Raw genomic sequence first — 19,709 nt, 5'->3', positions numbered from 1 at the left:
CTGCGACCTCCTTCACAAATATACTCCCTCCCGCACCTTCCGCTCATCCTTTTCTGGACTGCTAACCATTCCCACGTCACGTCTCAGTAGCTTGGGTGCCCGAGCCTTCAGCTGCTCAGCACCCAAGCTCTGGAACTCCCTCCCCCCACACATAAGACAATCAGACTCCATCACATCATTCAAATCTCAACTCAAAACTCACCTGTTCAAACTGGCATACTCTCTATAACTGGACCCTGTGCACTTCACTTGTTTTTATGTTTATGTTCTGTTTTAATGTTGTTTCTATCTTTCATGCTTTTATCCTGTATTCTTCTATTGTAAGGTGACCTTGGGTGACTTGAAAGGTGCCTCCAAATAAAATGTATTATTATTATTATGTACTTGAAAAAGAGATAAAGCTGAGATTGCAGAAGTCAAAGGTATTTCACATGAAGTACAAGTTACAGGTACCTAATTCATGTAAGTTTGATCTATAACCATTTATGTCTTTAGCCATGTCCTTGAACTTTACACTTTCCAAATATATAAAAACAACATGTGATGTGTTTCATGATTAATCCCAATATTGGAGTCTGATTAATTTATTTCAACAGATGACATCAGAAGAATTGTTGCATGTTTAATTTGTTTTTGTGTATATTAGAAACAAAATAGTCAAAGCTCTTATATATTATATGATTACATCTTTGGGGTATTCTCCACAGTGTAGTTTATAGTTTAGCATATTCAATTTATATATGTATTTTTCTTTGATTTGATAATCATTTATTTGTTGAGTTATTTGTCCAAAAACATTAATTACTCCAAAACCTTTAAACAAATCGTTACCATCATTTAAGAGACTTAAGACAAGGGGCCTTGCTTGGAACCCTAATAATCCTATGGAATTTAATAGCAGAAGCCTTCAAATGTTTGTATGTACTGTAGCTCTTGAATCAAATCAACTGAATTTAATTGTACAGTTTTGCAATGACTATAAAATGTATCGATTGATTGGAGAATCTCTGCCTTCATTTGAACTACTGTTACTTCTTCTCACTTGCTGCTTTCCGTGACACCGTTTTGCTTATGTTTGCGTATTTATGCCGATCATTCCTGTGAGTAAAAAAATGGGACAGTTCAAATTCTTAACATTTAGATTGTGTAAACGTGCCAAGCTTGTGCGTAGAAGCCTTGCATGTGTACTTGTCCGTTTATGACGCTGTACCTGTTCATCTTAATTTTGTTCCTGCAGCCCAGTCCTCCCTCCCAGTAGCTGGTGCAGGCCCCTCTGGTCATCATGCCTCCACAGCACACACAGGGCTTCCCATTGCTGTATGGCTGCAAAGGACAGATTCAAGGAAGTTCAAACTCAGGCTATCTCTGCCCATAGGCAGCTCATAGGGCAGATCCAGTACATTACACAAGTTCATGAATGAGAACATAATGGGAGTGGTTAGAGACCTTGACAGTAACATGACCCCTTACAACACTGCTTTATTTGCCTAACCTGTTCTTTGGCACAGTGGCCACAGATCATCCTGCTAGCCAGCTCCATGAGGTGATCCTGGTCTTCATCATGGCACACATCACAGGGGTAGGCCCGACCGCAGCATGGGAACCTGGCAACACACGCAGAAGTGTCAGCTGGAACCCATTTCCCTTTAAAAATGCAGAGAATCCTTCAAACACAACCAGTGCTGCAATAGAAAACAGCAGCCCGGACCTTAGCCATCGATGACTCTGTTTGTAGTGTTTGCAGGATCCCTTTCCAGGCAGTGGTTTTCCCAGCTGTACTGCAGGATCTCTTATACTCTGCCGATAGTTCAGTGAAGTGTTGCCCTGCCCTGCGAACAGCAGACAACAAGCATACCAGCCTTCTGATACCATATATTTGGACAGAGGAGATAAACCAGAATACTCTCAGGTTAACCATCAATGGGCCACTCAAGTGTGCTCTGACCTAATTTGTCCTTAGAACATGGTGGAATGTACTGGAACCTTGTACTGTCAACTAAGATGCTCAGTTTGCTGTGGCAGTGCTGGCAGTTGATGGCCATACTCTGACCATACGAAAGGTTCTGAGAAGATAAAATATTTCAACACATTAAGGTCCTTCAAAAATGCATGTTTTTCAGTTGACCTCACATAAACAATTAGTATTGTAATTAGTATTTGTAATTTGTAACATGTAAGCTAGCTCACCTCCAGAGGGCCCTCCTGGGAGCAGCTAAGGCAGCCCACGATGAGTGCACAGTCCTGGAGGATCAGGTCCACAGGAACAGCGTTGCTCAGGTCCAGGTATCCTAGCACGTCACTGTAATGGTGCAGCATGCTGGGTCTGAACACAGCGCTGATCCCCGAGCTGCATCTCTCACACTGGGCCGTGCAGGGGCTCTTTGCACTCAAGGTTAGATCTGCCATTACCTTACACCTGACAATAACACAGATCAGGGTAGTCAGATATGCTTGTACACATACGCCAGTGGATAAAATCATCAGGTAAGAGGATGAATGTGCACTGATGCATCAGTGGGGAAAGGCTGGTCTCACCTGTTGCACTGCAGACACAAGGTGATCTGTCTGGCAACCACAGTGGCTGTCTGCTCCCCCAGCGTCAGACCCAGCAGCTTGACCTCAGTGCCTCTCCGAGGATTACTGGTTTTGATGTTCTCCACTGGGCCACCACCTTCCTCCTCCTCCTCCTGGTCATCACATCCAGGGTCATCTTGGACCCCCTCTTCCTCAGTCCCCTCCTTCTCCTCTCCCTCCTCAGCAGTTACAGTACAAGTGACAGGGTCAGCAGTGTCACTGCCGCCCTGCTCCTTGCACACCGCTGCCTGAAGCTGCTGGAAGGGCACAAACTCCAGGCCTGCTCTTGTAACATCAAGGTCTTTTTTCAGCTACAGAGATTCAAAGAAGACAAATGTTCGAAATCACCCTTGAGTATAAAAATGACAGATGGTAGTGCAAAGAATCCATGAGGTCATCATAAACATAAATCCATCATGGAAAGTATAGGGAGTGAAGCACAAGCCAGCCACTTGCTGCGTACAATGTTACTACATTGGGTCCATTAGAGCACACTACACTTAAAGATCCCATGACATGCTGTTTTTGGATGCTTTTATATAGGCCTTAGTGGTACCCTAATACTGTATCTGAAGTCTCTTTCCAGAAATTCAGCCTTGGTGCAAAATTACAGCCACTACGAGCGGTCCCACAATGAGCTTTCCTCAGGACGTGCCGTTTCTGTGTCTGTAGCTTTAAATGCTCTGAGGAAGAAAGAGGCAGGGCTAACTGCCATGCTTCGGTCTTTGCAAGCCATTATGTCTTGAGGAAAAACCAATATCGCGATCGCACGGTCGTAGGTCATTTTCTCATTGGTGGGCCAAATTCTCTGTGCGGGCAAAGCAGAGAAAGGGGAGGTAACCTTCCTCCTTATGACAACATAAGGAGACAATTTTCAAAACCGAGTTTCAGCTTTCATTTTCTCAAAGGCGGAGAAGAATACCCAGGGCTTGGTTTACACCTATCGAATTTCTAGCCACTGGGGGACCAAAGGCAGGCTAGGTGAACTCATTAATGTTAAATAACCTCCTAAAGTGAACATTTCATCTCGTGGGACCTTTAAAGGCAAGGTAGGTAATGTTGTTGAGAAGCACTTTGTGTCATATTTACCTAAATAAACTTCACATCCAATCAATACATTTAACCCTCGTGCTGCCTTCGAGTCACATGACCCAAAGGTTCATAACGAACCATCGTTGTGTTTACCCAATTTTACCCAATACAAAAACAAATAAAAATAATTTTATTTTAACCATTCCAATGTGGGGGGTCTGAGACAGCCCGACAGTTAAAAGAAAATGCTTCACTTTGTTTTTGTATGAGGTAAATTTGTCGCAATACGACGGTGGGTCACAATGACTGATGGGTCAGAATGACCCGAAGATAACACAAGGGTTAAAGGTTTGACAGTAAAATTAAATCAATTCAATATCTGTGGGCATCGCAGGACTGTAATCAACAAGACTAATAATTAAAGTCAGACCAAAACTAATGATTGGACGGCATTCAGACCGAATGCAATAATTGGATGGGCTACTTGTCTGTCTACCTACCTACCTCCTGGCAGTAGTCAGGCAGGCGTTCATGTGTTTTGGGGGTGTGGCTTTGAAGGAGGGGGTGGGATATGTATCCTTTCAAACTCGAGCTAAAATGGCTACGTCTGAAAGAACTTGCCTATCCTGCCTTTAAGTAATAGTTTATGTTTGCTAGAGTAGAGGTGTCTCACCAGCCTGGCTCCCTCTGTAAACAGTCTCTCTAAGCTCCGGTCCAACCAACGAAGGAACGGCCGGAAGAGCAGCTCCACTTTCCCCATCAGCTGATTGGTGGCCTGCTTAGCCTGCAGCCACTCCAGGGAGGCCCGCTGCACATGCCTGTATGGACACAAAACAAATGTAACAGAACTGACATCAAAGTTGTGTGTAATAACAGTGTTCCTGCATTAGTTCCACCTACTGTCCCATAATTGAAGGCAAATCCTGGTCCTGGGGTATATCTATGGTGAAAATCTATGAAAAGATTATCAAATCTGTCTTTAATTGACTTTTGCACAAGATTATGACAAGTAATGATGAGGTAGAAATGTGTGTATACCTCTTGAGGATATTTCTCTGGGAAGCTGACCATAACATCAACTTCTTTGAGGTCAAAAGGCTGTGAAACATAGTTCGACAGTTTGACAAAGGCCGAAACTTGGTCAGCCAAGTTTTACAAAAGGGTTAAAAAGAAAGAACATTTAAGTTTAAGTTGCTTTGGGAAGCATTAGGGAAATTCCATTATTACCCAGTCTGGATCTGTGGCCTCAATTGAAAACCTGTAGAAAGTAACTTGGCCGTCGCCCCGTTCCTGGACAATGAGCTGTTCTTTGGGAAAACGCTTCGTCATCTGCTTAATCTCAGTGTCCCGCAGTTGTTTGGAAAGATCGTCTGTCAGATCACTGAGTCTGACTTCATGAGGGGTACAAGGAGAAGGTAGGCTTGGCCTGGCTCTGGCTACATATCCTTGTACAGACTGGATCTCAAACTGTGAGAAATGCTCCGGATGCCAGAAACGGCACTTATCCTCCATGGAACAGAAGCCAGAGAGGAAATATCGACAGGGCCGGCGGTTAGCTCTATCATGTTTGGCTGACCCAGGCCTGTGACCTACTTCTCCAGAGCTAGACCCCTTGGCCTGGGTGACCTCCACAATCGGGCTTCCCTGATCTGTTTGTCTATTTGTACCGTTTTCTAATTCACCCTTGGCAGATCTAACATCTCTCTTTTGATGGAGGAAGCGACACTTACTCCCAAAATTACAGTGCCGTCCCTGTGAAAAGAACCTGCAAGCCGGTTGAGGGCCACCACGGGCTGGGTCTGTCTGACCCTGGTTCTCTTTCTCCTTATGAGACAAGGAAGCCGATAACCCATGGTTGTCCAATGCCGATGCCTGTGTACAATGTACAAATAACAACGTTTCCAACTATATATTTTACAAATAACATCCACAATTACGTTACCGGTATTTGAACATGAAGTGTGTTATCTTTTTGCTACACAGAAAGCTGACTTTTCATGTGGTTGGTTTCTATACCAATGGCCTAAGCCATTGGTATAGAAACGTCGACACTTTAGAAGGACGCAGCTATAAGACTGCTGCTTTGACACAATGACCGTTGAAAGCAACATCAGTGGCACACGTAGCCTACCTCAAAGTTGCTCATGGTGGACTGTTCCTAATAATTTCGTATAAAGTCGCATGCGAAAACGATTAAAATGTGTTACACGTTGTGAAATATAGTAATAGGCTAGAAGGCTAAAGTACGATAAAACACCTGACTGATTACGTGCGTGGTGAAACTGTGGTGTTTGTTTATTGGTTTCAGACCGGGGAAGTTTGTGCGTACGCCCCCTGTTGCTGTGGAGGAAAAGGACACTGCAAGGATCTACTACATAATGTCTAAAACAACCTTTTTCCTCCTCAGAGACGCTTCAGATCATCCCTCTTGGCCATAATGGAAATTATTAGCCTACTACAAAACAATAAATGGATCAACTGCTATGGAATCAACTGTTCCTTTACTTACTTTTATTCGCAGCAGGAAACAATGCGAAAGAAAAATTCACAATGGTTTTTAATAAAAATAAAGTTTAAAGCATTTGGCTTATCAGACAAATGTCCCATTGGAAACACAAATCTAATAGCTGTACATATGCAATAGAGAAGCATAGTGTGTACACTGTATAATTCATTGCACAAAGTTAATTGATAGCCTATATTATGCATTCTTACAGTTTCTTATGCAACAGTCTGTTCATACGGCTCAAAGGGTCTTTTCTTGTTTTGAAATCAAGATTAAAAGCTTAAAGTAAAATTCTGAAGGAATTACTTAACAAATTAACTTGCAGGCTCTTGTCAAACTTCCAACTTCATTGGTAATGAAGAGGTCTGTCATTAACCACTGTAGCACTGATTAACAATAATAAAGATTACAAATAATAATGATTATATTAATTTTATACTGTTTTGAATGTTCTGAATATAATAAACAATGTTTGATGTCCAGGAGAGAATTATGCCTATCTATGAATTATGTTGCTGGAAGCATTGATAAACTGTCATTATGCTGTTTGCTAAAGCTTGCTTTTGCCTGCATAGCCATAAGTTCGTTCTTTGTAAGATGCAAATATGAAATCTGTGACACTAGATTGTAGGTCAGAGATCACAATTTTACCAAAGTGTATCATGCCATGCAACCTTTAACGAGGAAAATAGGAAGAACGTCAAGGCCGTATCTAGGAGCCCTATCTAAAGACTAAACAAAAGCTATCGAGCACCATGAATGCGCCGCGTCTTCTTTCTGTGCTTGCAAAGTTATGTTGATCGTCACCCCCCTCTCATATTGTGATACTATTTAACCGCCCTTTATTCCTGTATTCTTTGTCCAGTCCTTTGAGATGCTCAGCTTGAGTGTCAGACACCTGCACTTTACATATGTAAACAATATTTTGATTTGGTCTTGAACTTGTACTTGGCAACTGACTTCATTGACTTGGTACTTTCACAGCAATAGGGTAGAATAAGAGACTTCTTCAATAATAAACACCTAAAATATATCCAAGTTAATTTAGACATACTATAAGGGCAACCAGCCACTCTGTTGTCTTGTGTATACTTCACATTCAGATACCCTTGCTTTTAGTAAAGGATTTATTGAACAGGAAATGGAAAACCCCTACAAGTGTCAGCGCACTCAGAAAGACATTTCCATCATCATCTGTTTCGTCGGAAAGTTTGATGGAGCATAAAGGTTGATTCCTTCAAGCCTTAAGGACATCCAAAGACAAAAGAAACTACTGACAGTTGACAATAAGTACAGGATTCCATGAGTAACAACTGCACTCATACAGAAGCTCAATGGGTCTTGCAGTTCTGGTGCATTTGAACAGAAAACCTAGGCACTGAATTCACAAGCCGTAACAAATCCTTCTTATTACAATGTTAAATATTTTGAACTGAGGTTTAACACATGAAAAGCTGATATTGCTTTTTGAAGTCAGGACAGGGGCCTGTGGAAAAAAACTGCCATTCAACACATGGACTGAAAGGAGCAGAATAAAGCCAATTTAAATTTAAACGTGCGCACTGGATGTACTGGAGCTGAAGCTTCTTAGTTCAGAGGCTCCAAAACCATTGTTCAAATATCTATATAAACAAGGAAAGAAACAAAATAACTACAGAGCAATATTGAATCATGCAACAGTATCGATGAAGATATGTGCCTAAAAAACAAATGTATTTGTCTCAGACAGTATAAAGAAAAACACTGACAGAAGCTATATGTCTCACTCTGAACAAAAGGCTTTTCTGTTGAGACATCAATGAATACTTTTGTTTAGATACTGTACAAACATGTTAGCAATGTGTCCAATGTTCTCTGTCGGGTGTGTTTTGGTGTAACTGATGAACTGGCGACGTAGCTTCCGAAGTTCCACCATGTTGAGACTTCGAGTGAGTTCTATGTTTGAAATCAAGTTAAAGGAAACACCAGGGAAAATCATTCTGAGCTGAAAAATACAGTATGTGATCATTATAATGACATGTTGCTACATCAAACAACAATATCAAAAAGGGAAGTTTAAAGTGAGCCAGAGGAACAAAGCATCCGGTTCCATTGGTTGTCTCCTGCCAAGCCAGTCAAACTAAATTCTCCTTTCCAACATCCCACACGCTTGAAGGCCAGCCTTTCAGACGATTCCATTGATCAGCTGCTATCTGGAATGAACTTAATGATGGTCTTTGACATAGCCACGCGAACATATTCTATCAGGGGGGTGCTTAATGTTGCGGGGCCGCGTGGTGGATCGTGCTGTCAGCAGGGGGTGCTGCAGCACCCTCAGCAGGGGGTGCTGCAGCACCCTCAGCACCCCTAGTTCCCACGGCCATGGTCTTTGATGCACATACATTCATCCACTACCCATGGCAAAGTATTCTAAGAAGTTTGGTCATTTAATGTAGGCTGGCTAACTCAAGTCAGTTTCAGACATAGGGTTAGTCATATGGTGGCAATACATTTAAACATGCCCAATAACTGAACAGTTATATTTGGTTGGCTTTTCTATCTATAGCCTTGTAGGTGAACAACTATAAATGGATTACATCAATTACTGGAATGCCATCAGTAAAGGATATCTTTTCTGTAGCACCTGGTACTGCAATGACATCCCCAGGAACACTTGTCTTCTGTGAGTTCAGAATAGCCTGAAAAACAGAAATATGTCATCAGATTGCTGGGGTTAAAAGAGCAATTCAAGACTACACAGAAATTCTGAACCAATGGATTCAAAAGGAAAATCAGGGACACTTTTGGATAGAAATCCTCACCATCAATACATCTTGTGTGACCTTGTCCAGCTCATACAAAAAGTTTGTTGATGACAGTGGTTGCTGTAATTTACAGACAAAATAAATATATAATTGAATATAAAAGGGGCCATAGTAAGCCATGTGCATCATACATCAACCATAGTTAACAATCAGCACAGATGATTTGACCCAGTTGAAATTGAATATGAAAAGATATATAGTCGCTTATTGTTTTTTATTTGATTGCGAGTGAGAATGAAAAAGACAGAAAGAGAAGAGAAAGAGTGATCGAGAATACCAAAGTGATCCATTTCTCACACTCTGTGTCGACTGGTTAGGGGGCGGGGCTTTTCTTTTGAGGATAGCATCTGAGATGGCTTCAAACTGAAGTGTGTCTTCTTTCTGAATAGTGAAAAGTGGGCTGTCCCATCTGTTTCTGGAGTCTGGTGCTTCAAACCTCAAAACTAATGCATCCAAGCTGCAAAAACAAAAGATAAATCTACATCATACATACACTACATCACAACTCTGAGTGAGACAAATGAACCACAACATACTTACATCTCCTGAGTGTACTGCTCATCAACATCCCTGTGTGTATTCCATGCAGAACTCACTTCCGCTGATGTCAAACAGTACACCTACGATGCATAAAAAGAATCACTAATAATCTACAGTACACTACATTTTGAATAGGCTATATGTGTTGTGCAAACACTGATTGGAAATATTAATAATACAATGCTTTAAAAGGGGTTTCTTTCTGCAAGACCCTGTAACTACTATACCTCTTTTTGTAAATATCATAATGCTGTAGGAATGCATCTGTACTCACCAGACAGTGAGGCGTCTGTGTGTGTTTAATAAGACAGAAAAGTTCATATCTGTAACCTAAAGGATGAACAGGTGGAACAGTACATTTGAACTAAAGTACTGTCAAAGTGAAACACATTTCACACTTAAAGTGTGTTTTAACTATTACATATCAAGGGTTTTAACTATGAAATATGTTGTTACCTTTTATGTAATTCAATGAATCCAGAATGACAATATCATCCTTACTGACCTTCCTATTAACATAAATGAACACGATGACATTAACAAGCCTGTCAAGAAAACTAATTCGGAAACAACTTTGTAATGCCATAAATCTCATACATAGTTTGTGTAGCAGAATTTTAAACTAATTAACTCACCGCTCCACCTCAGCTCTTAAAGCTCCTCTCACACTTTTCTCACTCTGTGAATCTGTTAAACGTATCAACCAGGGGTATGATGACTGCACAAGCATATCAGACTAATGCTACAAAATATGAACTGCCCCATATGGAAGCTCATTGGTATCTAAACATTACCTGCATACATGGCATTTCTCTCGATCCCCAACGTTCCATCTCCTACAACATGAACTTTTCTTTCTGTGTTCTTTTCAAAATATTCTTTTAATTCTACTACCCTTCGTGTTTTCCCACTACAAGGGAAACCACACATTATGATAAGTGGCATGTTGTCTCATGTAGGCTAATTTGTGTAGTATTGAGTGTGAAACAACATGCAGCTAGCAGTCTGACTCTGACCTAAAACGGAAGAAGTGTGATCGGAAGTAGGAAGTGTTTTTGAATCACGTGAAATGTAGCCTGAAACCAGAGAATAGGTGCGTTCGACTTGGACGTACTTCATGCAGTGGTGCAACCGGCTGACTTGAAACATTGAATTCTGGTTAAGGCCGCAATATGCTTCTGCGTCTCCGTTTACGGATGGGCGGGCGCACGGATAGACTGCGTTTATGGTTCTCCGTAGGCTGTGGGTGCTGAAAACAATTCACCGCCAGAAGATTAGGTGGCGCAACGGTTTTTTGTAAATCGTCGTGGAGTGTTTATTTAGCTAGGTTATCGAGAAGTCGGAGCAAATTTACAAATTAGCCGTTTCATCAATAAAATACGCACATTTTCAGCAACTACACTGCCCATTTCTCGTCACATTTTAATTCAAATGCTGATTTGGGGGCGCCGTGATAAACAGGACGAACAGAATCCTTTGACCGCCATTGCTGTAAGTTTTTACAATTCATATTTCAGCTAAACAGTACATGTAAATTAGCATCTGAATTAAAATGTAACGAGAAATGGGCAGTGTAGTTGCTGAACATGTGCGTATTTTATTGATGAAACGGCTAATTAGTAAATTTGCTTCGACTTCTCGATAACCTAGGTAAATAAACACTCGACGACGACTTACAAAAAACCGTTGCGCCACCTACTCTTCTGGCGGTGAATTGTTTTCAGCACCCACAGGAGTACTATAAATTCAACCAATCCGTCCGACTCCGTCCGTCTGTCTGTCCGTAACGGAGTCGGAGAAGTATAATTCGGCCTTTAGACTTTTTGTCCGACTTGAGACTGCGCCGAGGCTAGGTCACTGTGACGTAGCCATCAAAGTACCGTGAGATCGATTTGAGAACTGCCGGCTGTGTAGCCGAGCGCATTAGGTGATTAGAACCCGTACAGTTGCTCTTGAGAAAATAGGTGCGTTCGACTTCATGAAGCGCCGGCGGCGCCTTGAAGCTGAGAATGCCATTGGCTGCTTCATGTCAGCCGGGCTGCAGGCGACGCCGGCGCTGCATGAAGTCGAACGCACCTATTTTCTCAAGAGCAACTGTACAACACACGACAACGTTGACGCGTGTTTTGAAATTATTCTGACACCTTCAGTTTCGCCAACGATAATAGCACAATTTCTCACCACACAGGTACCTTATCTGGAACAATAGAGATATTGTAGGCTATACAAAAACAAATCACTTTTTTTGGAGAGATGGGTAGAAAGTCAGATTCTGCTGGTGAACCAGCTGTTTGATGAAGAGGGGCACTTGTTCTCTTATGGAAAGTTTTTATCAACATACAATATTCCAGTTACGCCAAGATAATTTGCTATAGTATTTGATGCCATTCCATCAGGCGTAATAATGCTTTTTAGAAATTCAGTCAGACCTCTACATACTTTTGCCTCCCTTCCCGATCCAGCCGATTCGCCAGTTGGAAAAGTGTGTTTCTCTCAACATCCTCACAGTAGTAAGGACATGCTTTGTTTCAGAAAAACATTGTGTCTGTTCCACATGTCATCTCATATTGGAACCAATTGGTTGATAATGTTGATTGGAGAAAAGTCTGGATGGTTCCTCACAAGTACCTTATTCTGAACAAGGTGAAGGAGGTTTCATTTAGAATTTTACACAGATACTACCCTGTTAGTCATTATATGGTTAAGTATAAAAGAGACAAATGTGAAATGTTGCTTCTGCGATGATCACTCTGAGACTGTCCTGCACCTCTTCTGGCACTGCTTACACACCCAAGCATTCTGGCAAAACTTCAGCACATTTATAGTTGATCATATCTGTAATGATGTAGGAAAATGTGATATTTTGTTTCCACAAAAATCTGAAAGAAAAAAATTAACACTGTAATAAATGTATTGATCTTAATGGCAAAATTTCACATTCACAAATGTAAATTCAGAAATAAGAAACCGTATTTTATACTTTTCCTTTGTGAGTTTGCAAATTACATGTCTTTACTTTCTAAATCCCACTTAAGAACGTTAAATATATGGACCTCATTTAATATTATTTTGTAATACCCCTGGCAATCTTTTTTATTTTTCTTATTTCAGTTGTTTATACAGTTGTATACTGACCTATGTACCATTATCTGTATACTTTGTACTTTTCGAGCAATATATATATTTTTTTTATAAAATAAAAATTCAGTTTCGCCAACGCTCAAATCCGGACCAACCTGTTTAATTGAATTACAAGTTTGTTGTAGAAACGGTTTTAGTCCGCCTCTTCACTAACGGAAAGACTAAGTTTAATTATAAAGTAAAGTAAGCAAACAGCGCTTGATCGGCCATGACTGACGTCAACGCAGCAAACCACGAGAAGCTGGAATGTCCGACTTTATAGAGCCGTTTTCCTCCCCGACTGCAAGCGGCTACTCTCGCCGGTCGTTTCATGCAGCCGTAGTCCATGTCGAATGCGCTTGTTTTCAACTCCTCCCCGACTGCAAGCGGCTACTCTCGCCGGTCGTTTCATGCAGCCGCAGTACATGTCGAATGCACCTATTGTCTAATATAGCGTGCCTACGTTGTCCCATAAGTCTAGCAAATTTTCTTTTTTTACGATTTTAGCTTTTGTCCGATTTAAAACGCAGTAGCAAAATAGATTATTTTACATTGGGCTATATATTATTATTTATGATTGGGCTTTCAGCATTTTTTTAGGAGAGCAGAGATCTGCCACAAAGCTCTCGACTAAGAAATCCGCCCAATCGTTCAATAACAAATATAATAGCCTACACTACAACTTGGCCTAATGGGGTATTATACTGTAAAATATTGTTTCCAAGGAACAACACGAAGTAACACTTACGATAACAAATTTGAGCGAATTTTGGCTTAAAGATCCTCTAAAGTAAATTCCATGTTTTGCTTCTAAGTACATTATATACGTGTGAAAATGAGTTCCTGAAAGCATGTGCAAAGCGCAAAAAACTTTGTCACACTGAAATGTGGAGTTAAACCAAGCCCCCACCCCTCGCCCCTCGGCTTGAAGCAACGGCCCCGGTGGATGTACTGTAGGTGGTATTCTTCTGGAGGTAGTTATTTTTCTTAGAACCTTTCCATATTGAATCCCTTGCCGTTCTGGAGGTGAAACGTATGATGACAGGACGTGGTAGTTGTCTGCGATTGCCATCTTCGAGCTTTCTGCCTATACGATGGACTACATCAATGTCCCTCACAATGGTATTTCCATCATCTTCCGGCAGTACCTTTCTGCAGATCTCTTTCGTTTTTTCTTTAACATTCTCTTCTGGCCCTTCGACCATACCGAGAAGTCTGAGGCACCATCTACGGCTATAGCGTTCAGCCTCATTAGACTTATTTACTAAATCGGCGATTGTCTTCTCGTGTTGTTCTACCTTCTCTTGTAGATGGCTGTTCTCTTCTTTAAGAGTCTTAACCTCTTCTATCGTGAAGTCAATGGTTTTTGAAGATTGACAATGCTAACTGCGTTTCTTTTCACCATGTCTTCAATATGGTCAGCTCTTTCATTTTGGCCGTGAGGATGCTGATAATGTTATCCTGTACATCACTCAAAGAGGGTTCACTTCTCTTCTTATTTGGAGCATTCTGTTTGATTGTAGTGACTGGGGAAGAGTCACAAACGCCACCATCTTCAGCACTACAAGCATAAGAGTGGATATCCTTGACCTTTCTTTTTTCCAAAGCGATAGCGGTCTCCATATCTTCAATCCCGTCGGGGCGTTCCATTATAGAGACTTGGATTAGCCAAATATGATAGCAACAAACACGTTGATATCAAAAGCTATCTTAAAAAATGTATATGCTTTTTTAATGTATCAGAAAGTGGCCATTTATGACTTACAGATGAGTATTTTATGCAAACATCAATTTACAAAAAATTACTACGGTACATCCAAGGAAAAAAGTTGCAGCTCGACATAACACAACTTCTCATACCGACGCCATCTTGCCCCCCCCGAGTTGATGTTGTTGATATGTTGCGTTGGAGATGTAGTGACGTCACCAGTGCAAGTGCAGCTGATTGCTCTGACAATATGGCGTCTGCTCCAGATTCGACGTGTTTGATTTGGGATCTTCCCACGTATTGTTGTAGTATATAAGAAACCAAATATAAACATTTGCTGTTTATTCCCGTTATTTTAAAACAGATTAGATTTTTCGTAAAAACGTTCATGACATGATGGCAAATATTATATTATGTTAAGCGTGAGCATTGTTGACATGTCTATCTGGAGCAAAGACGAAGATTAATACTTTAACTGATAACCACAATAGGCAATTATATATATTTAAATAATATAGTCTTGCCTTCAGAAGCTTTTGTTAAACACACTCATTATTCTTTTGATCGTGTCATCAAGCCAGACTGCTTTTGTGGGACAATGAAGGTCCTCAGTGACTCTGTTTCACCCCCACTTATATCTGATGGAAACGTCTTGTATATAGTTCTGCTAATATGCCCCTTTCAAAGGCACATGTTCAATAAAGTAGACTATATTTTAGACACACTTCTCCTACATTATTACCAAGTCTTGTTAGATCACGTTATATCCATTAATAGGCGTTTGGTTTTGTAGGTTGAACATATAAAACACAGGCCACATTTCTACACTGATGTTAAATTGAAGGCAGTGTGAATTTCGTGGCATTTCGTTTGAATATAATGTTGATAGTAAGCTATGGTAAGTCTGCATTATGGAAGATTTCGGTTACAAAAATAACTATTAAGCTTTCTTTGCCGAGCTTTCTTTGCCTGGCGAGAACAACGACGGAGTTAAGTGTTCATGTTAACAGTTTATTTAATCCGATACAATGCGTTGGAAATCATACTCATATCACAAAGAAAAAAGCAACATATGTGATGAGTTCCATCTAGAATAGCCCTATAGCCTATTTCTAAAAACCAAGTGAAAGGAATACTATACTGACAGCATACATTTCCGTAAAGTTTGCATCATGTCTCTGATTCTTATCGGATTAGTACTCCATTCTGCCACTGCAATGCCTTAGCTCACACGTATGGAGTCAAATTAGGGTCAATAATAATTTGCAGTTGCAGAAAACGATTTTCAGTCGCAGAAAACGATTTTCAGGAGCAGAAAACGATTTGCAGCAGCAGAAATAGTTTTGCATCCGTAAAAAAGTGTTGTAGTATGCGAATTATTTTTGACAAACACTTTTTTTAGCATGCAAATCTTGTTCTGCTCCTGCAAATCTTGTTCTGCTCCTGCAAATCTTTTTCTGCTCCTGCAAATCTTTTTCTGCTCCTGCCAATCGTTTTCTGCTCCTGCAAATCGTGTTCTAATCGTTTTCTGCTCCTGCTAATCGTTTTCTGCTCCTGCTAATCGTGTTCTGCGCCTGCAAAACTTTTGCCATGTCAAAATCGGGTCAAAAAGGTGTCCCATCAGCACGTTGCTTGTTGAGTATCAGAATGCTGATCACCGACAAATTTAGCCGACCTTTTTGACCCGATTTTGACACTGCAAAAGATTTGCAGGAGCAGAACAGGATTAGCAGGAGCAGAAAACGATTAGCAGGAGCAGAACAAGATTTGCAGGAGCAGAAAACGATTTGCAGGAGCAGAACAAGATTTGCATCCGTAAAAAAAAGTGTTTGTCAAAAATAATTCGCATAATACAACACTTTTTTACGGATGCACAACTATTTCTGCTCCTGCAAATCGTTTTCTGCTCCTGCAAATCTTGTTCTGCTCCTGCTAATCGTTTTCTGCGACTGCAAATCATTATTGACCCTAATTTGACTCCATACACATGCTCGCAACCATATAAATCTATGCTCGCGACTGGTTGTCGCAAAGTATGACGTGTACAGCTAGTTGCGAGCGTGCACGAGGTCTTGGAGCTAGGGGGAAAAAGAGCCACTGTTTAAAGCTAGACCGGAAGAGTCGGAAGTGGAAAGATGGCGCGGTCCAGTTTCGTGCTCTCGCTTGCCTCACTGCGCCACTGAGCACTTTTCATAGAAATGAATGGGGACGCCATCTTGGAAGACAAAAGTTGCTTCCTCTAATAATATTAACTCTATGGCATAACCCCTATTATTCGTACCAGAGCCCTACCAGAGAATGTCTAATATAGGCCCTACTACGGAGAGCCTGTTCACTCCCTATTAAGCCACATTGTACCGAATTTGGTTGCAGTTCCACCAGAGTTCCACTGGGGGTGATCGCGGGCAAGTGCAAAATGAATGGGAGTCTATGGAGATAGACTGCTAAATTTGTCTTTCGCCTGATTGTCATTGAGTAATTTCAGATTTGATTGTAGTTTTTGCAAGTTAAACATGGATTATAGGTCGAAAGTTGAATGAACGAGTACTTATGTCCTTTCGATTTCTTACAGGGTGAGTCGTTGTTGCCCATAACACGCTAGCATTCTGCTAATGAATGCTGATTGGTTAGTGAAGGACTGATTACGACTAGAGATCCTACTTGATGGCATCGGAAGCGGAACCAGAATGTTTGAGCCCATAGACATGTATATTTGTCTGTCTGAGCCCATCCATCCCATTTTGGCGTGGTCTTTAGAACATTAGCAAACCAAAATTCTTTCTAGTACGTGTATTGACAGGGAGAGCCTAGGCCTAACCTGTCAGCTGTGTTGTCGATGCCTCGAGAGAATAAAGGAAGTGCTTGCCTTGCCGTAAAGCAGTATCTCTGGTCGTACGAAAAAAAATCTAACACCCAGCAGTGTGTATTTTCTTTGCCTCCCCTTTCGAATGCAATATTCAAATTAATAGACAAAAAATATATCCTGTGAAAAATGGCTTTTGAAGGGTATAGCCAGAGAATGTCTAATATAGAAAGAACTGCCACTATCGGGAAACTTACGCTAACGGTCGAGTGCAGAATGAATGGAGGTCTATAGAGCTATACCCCTCAAAATCCACTTTTCTCAGGATATAATTTTTTGTCTAGTAATTTGAATTCGAAAGGGGAGGGAAAGAAAATACACACCGCTGGGTGATAGATTTTTTTTAAGTCACCTTTCTGTTCTAAAAAGCCTTTTAAAATGTCATTGACGTCATACACATGGTACGGCCTGAGATACTGCTTGACGGCCAGCTCTGGTTACTTCCACTTTTCTCTCGAGGCATCGACAACACAGCTGATAGGTTAGGCTCTCCCTGTCAATACACATGCTAGAAAGAGTTTTGGTTTGCTAATGTTGTTGCTAATGTTTCTAATGCTCTGACATTCTGGTTCTGCTTCGGATGCCATCAAGTGGGATCTCTGGTCGTAGTCAGTCCTTCACTAACCAATCAGCATTCGTTAGCAGAATGCTAGCGTGTTATGGGCAATAACGACTTACCCTGTAAGAAATTGAAAGGACATAAGTACTCATTCATTCAACTTTCGACCTGTAATCCATGTTGAACATGCAAAAACTACAATCAAATCTGAGATTTCTCAACGACAATCAGGTGAAAGACACAAATGTATCCGTTTAGCTCCATAGACTCCCATTCATTCTGCACTCGACCGCGATCACTCCCAGTGGAACTCTGGTGGAACTTCAACAAAATTCGGTACAATGGGGCTTAATAGGGAGTGGCCATGCTCTGCTTAAAGATCCTGTAAAGTGGAATTGAAAACGAGTTATAAGTTCACCACACCACAGAAGAATGTGTTATTAACTACCCATCCAAATTCGAATGAAAAAAAAACACAGACAAGTATGTTAAATTAGGCTTTGAAATCGTGACAAAATCAGCACTTTTCTCTGCTTGAGACTGAGGGGGCGTGTCGCCTGAAGGAGCTGAAGCTCCGCCCCTCGCTGCCTACCTACGACCCAGAGCCATAGAAAAAGAGAGTTGCGACACTTCCATAGACTCCCATTGTTATCGAGGAATGCGGAAGTAAAGCGTGTCACATGCGACCTGTAGTTCCAAATATTGTATTTTCCACCGTTCAACCCCATTCATTTTCAGTGTCTCCGAAGCAAGTTAGCTGGTAAATTGATGAAAATCCTTAATTTTTTTCATATTTTTACCACCACATATCAATTGTTATTAGTAATATTTCATATAGCTAGCTTTAGATAAAGTTTATCGTAAGATTATAGCTTGTTTGATTTGAAACGCAGTTAGAGCTAGACTGTAGGTCTAGCTGGTATCTAACATAAGCAACACTTTTACTGAAGCTAGCTAGAGAGCATGTGTATCATAACCAGAAGTCAGTTGGCTGTCAAATTAGTTCTAATTATTGGTTTTCGTTGGCATACTAAGTAAGTCTTCTATATATAGCTCTTATTAGCCTAGTTAGTAGAGCTAGCAACAATGAATTGCAGATTAAGGGGTCGGAAGCAAGTTAGCTGGTAAATTCATGAAAATCCTGCATTTTTTCATATTTCGACCACCACATATCAATTGTTATTAGTAGTACTTTATATAGCCAGCTTTAGTTAAAGTTTATCGTAAGCTTGTTAGATTCTAAATGCAGTTGGAGCTAGACTGTAGGTCTACGTAAGCAACACTTTTACTCTAGCTAGCTGTAGGCCTACATGTATCATAGCCAGAAGATCACCACAAAGTGGTGGAAGAACACTGGACATATTGTACAATAAAAAAAATTATTGAATGCAGTTGGTTGCCTTGTTTATTCTGTTCTATTTACCAAACTCCTTTCTTGTCTTAAATTGAGCAGTTGCTGGTGATAATGGTTAGATTCAACTTGCATCAAGTACTACAAATATAAGTGTTGTTAATGTGGTAAATTGTAAGTGGGCTAATGAATAAAAAAACGTTTAACAAGTCCCATTTACTTCAACAGTCGAAGGTTAAACGTTAAGTGGAACAATATAGTCCTCATAAGACTACTGTTTGGTATGTACAGTATGGTACAGTACAGTTGGTACAGTATGGTAACTAGCATAGCCATTTCTAGCTCTGCTTCACAATATTGCGTTATGTATTATAAGTTCATGTAATACATACATGTTAATAAAGTATCAGACATACATGATACAACACACCAGTACCCAATTGACATTATGTGTTAATATACCGAAAATGTCCGTGAATCGAGATGGTGCTGCTGTCTGTCCCGCCGAAAACCATTCAAACAGGTTGACAACAGTGGGGGTTTCGTTTAACTACAGCGAGCTACCGGAACCACGTGACAAAAAAGCTCTAGCTTTTTTCCTGTGTTTCACTGGCAGTGAGTGTTCACAATGTTGTATTTCACTCCATTCTAC

At 40.7% G+C, this 19,709-nt stretch overlaps 2 protein-coding genes across 2 annotated transcripts; both read right to left on the bottom strand.

The window, feature by feature from the left end:
* Positions 1 to 556: 556 nt before the first annotated feature.
* si:dkey-24l11.2 (uncharacterized protein LOC100034462 homolog) lies at positions 557 to 5,873 on the bottom strand. The gene is made up of 12 exons (XM_067235496.1): positions 5,738 to 5,873; positions 4,834 to 5,478; positions 4,645 to 4,704; positions 4,507 to 4,559; positions 4,280 to 4,424; positions 2,536 to 2,885; positions 2,188 to 2,416; positions 1,946 to 2,063; positions 1,709 to 1,829; positions 1,493 to 1,604; positions 1,211 to 1,323; positions 557 to 1,098 (listed from the first exon to the last, which is right to left on the bottom strand). Exons 1-12 carry the CDS (start codon positions 5,750 to 5,752, stop codon positions 1,029 to 1,031), a joined length of 2,031 nt encoding a protein of 676 aa, XP_067091597.1. The 5' UTR covers positions 5,753 to 5,873; the 3' UTR covers positions 557 to 1,028.
* Positions 5,874 to 6,593: 720 nt separating this feature from the next.
* kti12 (KTI12 chromatin associated homolog) lies at positions 6,594 to 10,475 on the bottom strand. The gene is made up of 9 exons (XM_067234757.1): positions 10,251 to 10,475; positions 10,092 to 10,143; positions 9,913 to 9,965; positions 9,731 to 9,786; positions 9,457 to 9,536; positions 9,214 to 9,373; positions 8,914 to 8,976; positions 8,722 to 8,790; positions 6,594 to 8,051 (listed from the first exon to the last, which is right to left on the bottom strand). Exons 1-9 carry the CDS (start codon positions 10,399 to 10,401, stop codon positions 7,908 to 7,910), a joined length of 828 nt encoding a protein of 275 aa, XP_067090858.1. The 5' UTR covers positions 10,402 to 10,475; the 3' UTR covers positions 6,594 to 7,907.
* Positions 10,476 to 19,709: the final 9,234 nt, after the last annotated feature.

Source organism: Osmerus mordax, chromosome 4 (assembly GCF_038355195.1).
Source record: "Osmerus mordax isolate fOsmMor3 chromosome 4, fOsmMor3.pri, whole genome shotgun sequence".
In the NCBI taxonomy this organism is placed as follows: domain Eukaryota; kingdom Metazoa; phylum Chordata; class Actinopteri; order Osmeriformes; family Osmeridae; genus Osmerus; species Osmerus mordax.
This window is presented reverse-complemented; position numbering and strand designations above follow the sequence as displayed.

Coding starts and splice junctions, on each gene's coding strand:
- si:dkey-24l11.2 (XM_067235496.1), bottom strand. Junction 2,064..2,187: donor CCCAGGAGGGCCCTCTGGAG/GTGAGCTAGCTT, acceptor TTATCTTCTCAG/AACCTTTCGTATGGTCAGAG. Junction 1,324..1,492: donor GCCACTGTGCCAAAGAACAG/GTTAGGCAAATA, acceptor TGTCCTTTGCAG/CCATACAGCAATGGGAAGCC.
- kti12 (XM_067234757.1), bottom strand. CDS start 10,401: ATGCCACTTATCATAATGTGTGGTTTCCCTTGTAGTGGGAAAACACGA. Junction 10,144..10,250: donor GAGAAATGCCATGTATGCAG/GTAATGTTTAGA, acceptor TACGTTTAACAG/ATTCACAGAGTGAGAAAAGT. Junction 9,537..9,730: donor CACAGACGCCTCACTGTCTG/GTGAGTACAGAT, acceptor TATGCATCGTAG/GTGTACTGTTTGACATCAGC.